At 41.5% G+C, this 9838-nt stretch overlaps 1 protein-coding gene across 4 annotated transcripts in view; it reads left to right on the plus strand.

Moving 5' to 3' along the window:
- Nucleotides 1–1254, plus strand: part of Topbp1 (DNA topoisomerase II binding protein 1) — a 54453-nt gene extending 53199 nt beyond the window's left edge. For all 4 annotated transcript variants that reach the window (XM_076868043.2, XM_076868045.2, XM_076868044.2 and 1 more), the window contains one exon: nt 507–1254. In XM_076868043.2, the coding sequence (XP_076724158.1) occupies nt 507–650 (144 nt within the window). In that variant the 3' untranslated portion in view covers nt 651–1254. The remainder of the gene's footprint in view (nt 1–506) is intronic.
- Nucleotides 1255–9838: the final 8584 nt, after the last annotated feature.

Raw genomic sequence — 9838 nt, forward strand, 5'->3', positions numbered from 1 at the left:
CCATATTTGCTAGAAAAAAATTGATGTCATTACACTTACAATAAAGGAAGAACTCTTTTCTTCAGTATTGTAAAATGGCTGTGAAGGAGAAGAATGTGTGGGTTTGAGAAGGGAAGGAACTCTGTAGCTTTGCCACTTGCTTGTTAAGTAAATTGGTTGTCTTATCTAACTTTTTTAATTGGTTTGTAAAATGGGAATATAGAGAGGATGTTATGCTAAGCTTAACAACTTGTGTTATGATAGCTATTGAGCATGTAATCCCCATGAAGATCTGAACAGGGATTCTTCGTCTACCTGAGCTGTACTCTCATTTTTCTGATAAAAGGTGTATGCTGATCCAGCATACCATGAGAGACAGGTTTTTGCAAGAACCTAGGAAAGAATATGCATTTTCCTTTTTAAGCTTTTCTCTTCAAAAGGCAGAGTGAAGGAATCTATGACTTGATTGCCTAAAAGTTTGAAATCTTGGGGAGAAAAAAAGAAAAACATTTCCTTTGCTCTTATAGGAATCTCCTCCTCCTGTGGAAAATTACTGTCTACCAGGAGCTGTTGCATTTCTTCAGAATAATAAGGAGCCTGCACCACTGTCACCACAGAAAAGGAGAGCTGCTGCGGAGAAGAGCAAGGTCAAACGACCTCGAATACACTAGTCGAGTCTGCCCCTTAGTTACCAAACAGGAAATGTATATTAATTGAAAAGCCTGAATGTTGCTGTGATGGATTGTGTAGCAATTTGAAGACATAGTACCTACCTGAAGAATTTTGCTTCGCAATGTAAAGATGATCCTGCCTGAAGTTTTTAACACCTGAAATTTTAATCACTGAAATATTGTTTTTTTAATGAAAAGTTCCTGAAATAACAGCAAGAAAATACAACTCCTCAGCTGGCTTGTTAAACCTCGTGGATGTGTGCAAAAGGCTTTTGTTCATCTTTCTTGTAAATATATGAGGCTGTAGCTCAGTGGGAATTTTAGCAAGGTGATGGATTTTGCTTCAGAGTGTCTCCCTTGATTTGTAAAAAGAGTTATCAATTGGGCCTTTTCATGTTTTCCCTGATTTTTATCTTCTTATCATTTTACCTCTTTTTAACAGGAGCCTGAGCACAAGGTTTAACGAGGAAACTGGGGCTTTAAACTTCTGTGTGTGTATATATATATATATGTATGTATATGTATGTGTGTACAGATCTCCATGATGTTTGCCAAGTTTGGGCACCAAAACTTGGAAAATGTGACAATAAAGAATAAAAATAGTGACTCAAATTAGTATATTAAGATGTGTTCAGTTAGCTCTGTTAAGGCACTAAAAGAGTTGTAAAACTTAGCTTAAAAATTAAATTGCTAATTACATTTCTGATATTTGTTATTTATGCAGAATTTTGTTCTATTAGATTGGAAAAGAAAAAAAACCTTCTGCTGAAACTGTTAAACTGCGTTAGCTGTTATGATGCTAGACCCGAACACCAAATATTATATGCATTAGCACCACCTTCCAACTATAAAAACACCTCATCTTGTCATAGAACAAATGAGAAAGTTAGGACTGTAATTTTGATGTTAACTATTTGTTTCCTAATGAGTCTTTGAAAGGGAAACTCAAACAGCAAAGGGGAAGAGTCTCAACTTGGACATGAACCCCTTTTGTGTTTATCAGAGGAGGAAGGAGTTGTGTCCCTGCCCCTTAAGTTTTGAGTTTTATCACAGTTGACAATGTAAATTCTACACAAGGAGGTGGCATCTTAATGTAAACTATACTCCTGCTTTGCTCCAAAACCACATGGGCCTAGTTTTATCAGAACCATTTTTAAGTTAGCTAAATCAATTTGTAGATTGTAGGGGTTTTTTGTGTGTGTGCTTTTGTTTTGTTTTGGTTTGGTTTTAGTTGTAGTTGGACACAGTACCTTTATTTATTTATTTTTATGTGGTGCTGAGGATCGAACCCAGTGCCTCACGCACTAGGCAAGCACTCTACCACTGAGCTACAGCCCCAACCCCTGTACTGTTTTGGAATCGATATTACTTCTTGAGGGGGCAGTTGAGCCTCCCTCCCACCCCCGCCCCTGCTGCTGCCATCTTGGTTGTGGTGCTCACATGCTGTACCACTAAGCTACATCCCAAACCTGAACTTCTTGATGATCACACTGTTTCTTTCCATTCCAGATAAAATTACCTAATCTACTCTTTCTGCAAAAACAGTGTACTGTTCTCTTGTTTACATCTGACACAGCTGAGGCTTCAGATGTGGTGTCTCCTCCCTAGCATCTGCCCATATCCTCCCTTATGAACCACTTCAGCTCTGGCTGTGGTTCTTTATCTGTAAATGTCCTAATGCCACCAAAAATATCCTCTCACGGGCAAGGAGTACCAAGCATAGGTAGTTGTCTGTTTTTAAAATAAAAAATGTTTATTCTTAATTTACCTTCAGAATTGCTACAGAATTTTAATGTGATGTTTAAATTAGCACCTTATAGTCCTCTGAATTTTTTCATGCATTAGTCTGATCTTCTCAGCATTCATTAATTCAATAACTAAGACTCATTAGCCCACAAGGTAGAGCCTGGGATTCAGGAGTAAACATGCTCTCAGCACTTAGAGGTGGGAACCCTGAATGCAGACCCTACTTAATTATGCCCAGATTCAGCATTTATAGTAATGGACTGAATTGTGTCCCTCCAATGTTAATAGGTTGAAGTCAGCCTAACCTTGTGTATAGCTAGAGCCTTGAAGGAAATAATTAAAGTTAAATGAGGTCAGAGGGTGGGACCCTAGTCCAGCAGGATTAGTGTCCTCATAAGAAGAGAGGGGGACATGGTGGCACATGCCCATAATCCCAGCTGCTCAGGAGGCTGACGCAAGAGGATCATAATATCAAAGCCACCCCGAGCAATTTAGCTAGACCCTGTGTTAAAATTTTAAAGGGCTGGGAATATAGCTTGGTGGTAAAGTGCCCTGATACTGAGGGCATGAGAGTTTAGAACTCTCCTGCCACCATCACCCCAACTCCCACCTGCATGTACACAGGAAACCCTGTGAAGACAGGGACAGGCAGACATCCATATGTTAGAAAAAAGGCCTGCCCAGATACCAGCTTTGCCAGCTCCTTGATTTCAGGTTTTTAATTTTCAGAACTGAGAAAGTAAATTGCTTTTTAAGCCAACTACCTTGTGGACTTGCATTATGGCAGGCCCAGCAAACTACATTACAGCACACGACATCCTGGGGTGAATGCAGGCACGGCTTTGTATGTTCCTTTTGAGGTTAGAGCTGTCATAAAGCTAGATTCTAGACATGTGACTCCCCACCCCAATATGCCACAAATCCATGCCTATTATTTCACAGGCCTCTCGCCTGGAGGTTTTTAAAACACAGTTTGCTGATGTTACAGAGAGAGCAAATATCTTGTTTTGTGGACTGGGTCTTTGTATCATTTATCCCCAAATCTTTCAAAAATGTAAAAACCCGGGCTGGGGTTGTGGATCAATGGTGGAGTGCTTGTCTAGCATGCATAAGGCACTGGATTCAATCCTCAGCACCACATTAGGTAAATAAAGGTATTATGTCCATCTACAATTAAAAAAAAATTTAAACATGTAAAAGCCATTCTTAGCTTGAGGCTTTGCAAAAATAGGCATTGGGCCACATTTAGTCAACCTTTTCTTTCTCCCTAAGAATGTTCTTAAATTTAGATGGGTCAACAAGCAAGGCACACAGTGTTTTTGTTTTTTATACCAGGAATTGAACCTGGAGATACTGAACTACATCCCTTTTTTTAAAATTTTGCAACAGGGTCTCACTCAGTTGCTTAGGATCTTGCTAAATTGCTGAGGCTGGCTTTGAACTTTCAATCCTCCTACCTCAGCCTCCTGAGCCACTGGTATTATAGGCATATGCCACTGTGCCTGGCCCAACTGTTTTGTTGCCACACTATGATTAGTATTAACCACTTGGCAGAACAATTTCAAGCTTAGCATTTGAGATCTGTAATGAAAATTGCTTTAAATTCTGGAGGAAGGAAACTTGGTACAGATATATATTTAGGCATTTTCAAGTCAAAATGTTCAAATTTAAAAGCAATAGAAGGAGCCAATCAAAGTGACACACACCTAAATCCCAGCAACTTGGGAGGCTGAGGCAGGAGGATCACAAGTTTAAGGCCAGCCTCAGCAATTTACCAAGTTACTAAATAACCCAGTGAGACCCTGTCTCAAAATAGAAAGATCTGGGGATGTAGCTCAGTGGTAAAGCATCCCTGGATTCAAACCCGAATATCAAAACTGAAACAGCCAAGAAGTAGAAGAAACACAAATATCAACAAATAAATTAATAAATGAACAAAATGTGTTCTGTTTTACTATGCCAAATAATACATAAAATTATTTGAAACTCAAAATTTCCAGGGAAGAGCATAAATTCTTTTACATACACACACACATATATGTATGTGTGTATATACATATATATAGTATGTATGTATGTGTATATATATATACATACATATATATATACACCATATATATATATATATATATATATATATATATATATGTCCATACACACATATACATGTGTGTGTATATTAGTTTTAGGTGGACACAACATTTTTATTTTTATGTGGTGCTGAGGATCAAACCCCGTGTCCCATGCATGCTAGGCAAACACTCTACCACTGAGCCTCAACCCCAACCCAAAAAACACAAATTCTAATAATAAAAGAATATTGAATATTCAACCTTAAAAAGAAAATCCTGGGGCATATCTGTAATCCCAGCAACTCGGGAGACTGATGCAGAAGGATCCCAAGTTTGAGGCCAGCCTCAGAAAATTAATGAGGCCCTAAGTAACTTAGCGAGGCCCTGTCTGAAAATAAAAGGGCTGGGGACATGGTTCAGTGGTTAAGTGCCCCTGGATTCAATCCCCAGTACCAAAAATAAAATAATAATAATAATAAAGTAAATAAAGAAACTAAGGGCTGGGGATATAGCTCAACTGATAGAGTGCTTGCTTTGCGTGCACAGACTATGGGTTCAATCCCTAGCACCACCAAAAAAAAAAAAAACTAATAAAATCTAGCAATTACCTTCCTATGTCAGTATGAACCTCCTTTCAAGACAACAGCTGAGGAAAAGTTCTCTTTACAGAATAATTCCTGACAACAAATGATAGCAGCAAATGATTCCACAACTCCAGGGATCACCAATAACTGCCCAAACTGCTGCACACAAGGCAAGTGGAGAATTTCATGTTAGATGAAGCTGATGACTCCTGAGCTCATTGCTTACTCAGGACAACCAGGTGTGTGGCCCTGAAGTGATACAACAGGAAGTAAAGAACAATACCCGTGAAATATTCTTTCACCTACACTTGTGAATCAGGCTCGAATTTGATCAAGCCTCCAAATATTACGACCCACGATCAGTCAACACTGAGGAGACAAAAATAAAGAGAGAAACTTTAAACACTAAAAGAAGTTATTCAATTAGTAAAAGGCAACTTTTACAAGGAATTTAACTGCTGGCCATAGTGGTACACACCTGTAATCCCAGCAACTCAGGAAGCTGAGGCAGGAGGATGGAAAAAAGTTCAAGACCAGCCTCAGAAATTTACTAAAGTCCTATGCAACTTGGCAAGACCCTGTCTCAAAATTTAAAAATCAAAAGGACTGGAGATGTGGCTCAGTGTAAAGCACCCCTGGTTTCAATCCCCAGCACACACACACACACACACAAAAAAAAAAAAAAAAAAAAAAAAAAAAAGAAAGAAAAAGAAAAAGGAAAAAAAAAGTGCAGAAAGCAACTACTTCCCTAACCCTGAGAAGGGACTGGAGGGGTGGAGTCCAGAAAATTACGGCTTCAGGCCTCACTGGCAGCAGTAACATCCTGACAATGGAGGCAGAAAAACTTCTAAGGGTCACAGCTGACCAAGCATGCCGCTCTAGGAGTGGGGGACCTTGCAGGGGAGGCGTGGTGTGGGCTGTTTCCGAATCATGAAGGTGAGCCACTGTGGAATACAGTACGCCTGGAAATAGTCCTTCGTCCAGCCCTGGCGTCTGGTGTCTCTATAGTGCCCTCTACTGACAATGTACTGATGATGGCTCCAGGTAAGGGCTGCTCTGAAATCCCACTTCCTCACTGCCATCAAAGCCTATCTCAGTGGCACAAGTAGCTAGCTAGGCGTGGTTGTGCACGTCTGTAATCCCAGCACCTCAGGAGGCTGAGGTAGAAGAAGCACAGTTTGAGTCCAGCCTGGGTGAACTCTTTTTTAAAATATATATATTTAAGTTGTTGATGGACCTTTATTTTATTCATTTATTTATGTGAGGTGCTGAAAATCAAAACCAGTGCCTCACACATGCTAGGCAAGTGCTCTACCACTGAGCCATGCCTCCAGCCCCTGGATGAACTTTTTAATGAGCCCCCATCTGAAAAGAAAAAAAATGCTGCAGGCCCAGCTCAGTGGTAGAGCACTCCTGTTCAATCCACACGACCACCCCCAAAACACACACCAAAAAGAAGGGCACAGTAGCACTTTGCTGTAACTATAATATTCCAGAATGACCAGGTTTCCTCAATTACTTCAGTGGAAGAAAAAGTGGGGAAGTTAAAGGGAAGACTGGAAGACCGGCAATCCACTGCCAACAAACCAAATTCATTCAAAACAAAGCACCAGGAGAAAAATGAGAATAGCAACATCAATGGGATATGTGACACTATGGAAATTTTTTTAAGGTGTGAAAATGCTGATTTGGTGAAATATGGATGAAACAGAATAATCTGGGTGGCAGGGAAGGTGCCCTAGGCTGAGTTGCCACAAACTGGTAAGTTGGCTTAGGGAGCACAGGCGTTTACTATATACCATGTTGAGAGCCTGGAGCCGCAACTCCGCGAACTCCACCCTGGCAAAACGCCAGGCGCCCTCCCGACTCGGCTGCGGCTCTCAACAGGCAGGGGAGAGGAAGTGCCAACTCCTGGCCCCAGTTCTCGCCGAGGGCACCGTCTGAGCAGCTGCAGGCTCGCAGCCCCTTCTTGCATAGTGCGAGACCCAACGCTGCTCGGAAGCGGGCACCGGGGCGCAGCAGTGGCCGCCAATGCCCCGCCCCGCCGCAGCGCAGCGCCACGCCGAGAAGCAGAGGCGCCCCGGCTCCCGGCCTGCGGCAGGAGAGACCAGGCAGCGCGGTTAGGGACGGATTCCGTGAAGGCTCAAGGAAGACAGGCGCAGGGCTCGCCTCCTCCGCCTCGATCCTGTCCCTTCCTCTCCCGGGTCGCCGCTGCAGCTGAACCCAGTAGCCCCTCTTAGCGCCCCGCGGCTCCAGGCTCTCAACAATACCATTCTCTGTGCTACTGTATTTGTAATTTTTCATAGTAAAACATTATAGACACTAAAATTTCACCGTTGGCCATTTAAAAACAGAGTAGTATAATTCGCCCCAACATTAGCGACTTTGTGCTACTTTGAGAGACTGAAGAGGGCAGACTCCCAAACATTCATACTGACCTTGGGTGAACAGGGCAGAAGACTCCTTCAAGCCAGACTCAAAAGGAGTTTTTTCCTTCACTATCTTTAAATCTGGTGGGTGGCAAGGAATAAAGCCTTATGGTTCAGAATATACTGAGTCAAAATACCTGTGTGTCAAGCCTCACTCCTTACTAGCTCGAATTTCGGCAAACTACTTAACCTTTCAGGACCTATTTCCCCGATTTTATGGGGCAGTCAGGAGGTCAGGGATAAACCAGTCAACATTTGTTACCTGTTCACTTGATTAGAACAGTACTTGGCCCAAGATAAAATACTCTTGTGTATTTCTTTATTTTGTACTGAGCCATGAGCCACATGCCAAGCCCTTTCTTTTTTGAGACAGGGCCATCCTTGCTAAGTTGCCAAGGCTGGCTTTGAACTTGTGATCCTCCTACCTCAGCCTCCCAAGCTGCTGGGATTACAGGTGTGCATCATCATGGCAGCAGTGATTTTTAAAAAATTCCAATGACTGCCAAGCATGGTGGTACACACCTGTATAATCTTAGCAACTTGGGGAGACTGAGACAGGAGGATCCCAAGTTCGAGGCCGCTTCTGCAATTTTAGCAAATTCCTCAGCAACTTAGTGAAACACTGTAAAATAAAAAAAAAAAAAAAAAATATATATATATATATGCATGCCCCTGGGTTCAATTCCAGTATCAATCAACAAAACCCCAAGGTCTGATACAACATTCTTGTCAGGCTGGAGTCAAGGTATTTAAAAAAAGATGTTAGGGGAGAATGAATAGAACTTTGCAACCTGCTCTTCACCCACACTATTATGGTACCACTGAGGTTGGGAGTCCTTGACCTCCAAAGTTCTATTCAGTTTCAGATTTTTAATAATATAAAAAATGTACTGGGGATTGAACCCATAGGTGCTTTACTACTAAACTACATATCCCCAGCCCTTTTGAGAAAGGGTCTTGCTAAATTGCTGAGGCTGGCCTTGAACTTGTCATCCCCTCTGCCTCAGCCTTCCAAAATTGCTGGGATCACAGGCTGGAGCTGTTAAGGTCTGTAAACAAGTCAGATTGGCACCTGTTATTTTGCCAGAGAAATGTTAAAGTCTGTAAACAAGTCTGGATGGCGCCTGGCCAAATGCCAGAGGGAGTGGTTTGTGAAGTAACAAAAGCGAGCCATTAAGTGTGGAGATTCCTTATTGGTTGACTGCTGTATCTATTTTATGCTAATTAGATAAGCTGTGTAAAATGTATAAATATTGCTCAGATCCTACAATAAACGGCTTCCACTCCTGCTGCATCAACATACACAAGTTATTCGTCACCCCCCGGTTATTTTGCCCAGCCAGCCGGCATGGAGCAACTGCATCTAGCCCCACATGACTTTTAAAAACGCAGAGACTGGTAAAAAGTGACCTCCATGCCCAGTTGTGGTGGTGCAAGCGGCTGAGGAATTAGATGGTCACAGGGTTCTGCTGCTCTCATGCTTGTCTCTGATAGTTAATAAGGGTCATTTCACAGTCACCAGGGAGAAATGCAAAATTACAAGTAGCCAGGGAGTAGTGTAAGACAGATAAACATTTGTAGAAAGTGAAGTCTGCAATGGTCAGATCTACTGTCAAGACAGAAGCCAAACAGAATAAAAGTATTGTTAGAGGAAATGAGCAGCTACAGAAATTATATTAAGAAGTGATCTAAGAAATTAAGACAAATTTTTGCAAATGGTCTTTATAGTGATAATTACTAACTAGAGACATTGTACCTATCAAAAGAATTTAGTATTAGTTACATGTCTCCCCCATCGGTTTTATTATCCATTTCCACATATTTAGCAGTATTCAAAAATGCATTTAGAAACAGCCCTTTCTGGGCTACTGATGTAATTCAAGTGATTTCTTATGTACTCAAATTAGTCCCGTGACACTTTTCTGATGCCTTCTAAGGAAGATAATTTATTGACACAATAATTTCTAGACTTTGCTGTAATTTAGGATAAACCTCAGAACTTGAAAGTCTCTAAACTCAGGCCATAAACATGCTAATTAAACCATGCCTGGAGGTGGGAGTCGAACAGCATTTTAAGGATCCTCAAGTTATTCCAAAATGCAGGTTTGAGATCATGGACATGATCTTGCAGAATTGTACCACTTCTCATTAAGAAAACTGCTCACACAGGTAAAAACCTTCAGAGATTGGCTTCTTAGGGCAGAATATGCTGTCTTCAACTGCAGATTAAAAGGAAGGATGTGGTCATGTGAACCTGCAATCCTATGTACTTGGGAAGCTGAGGCAGGAGGCCCGAAAGTTTGACAGCAGCCTGAACAAATTTGTGAGGCCATTCTTCAAATAATAAAAAGGTCTGG

Source organism: Callospermophilus lateralis, chromosome 10 (assembly GCF_048772815.1).
Source record: "Callospermophilus lateralis isolate mCalLat2 chromosome 10, mCalLat2.hap1, whole genome shotgun sequence".
Classification (NCBI taxonomy): Eukaryota; Metazoa; Chordata; class Mammalia; order Rodentia; family Sciuridae; genus Callospermophilus; species Callospermophilus lateralis.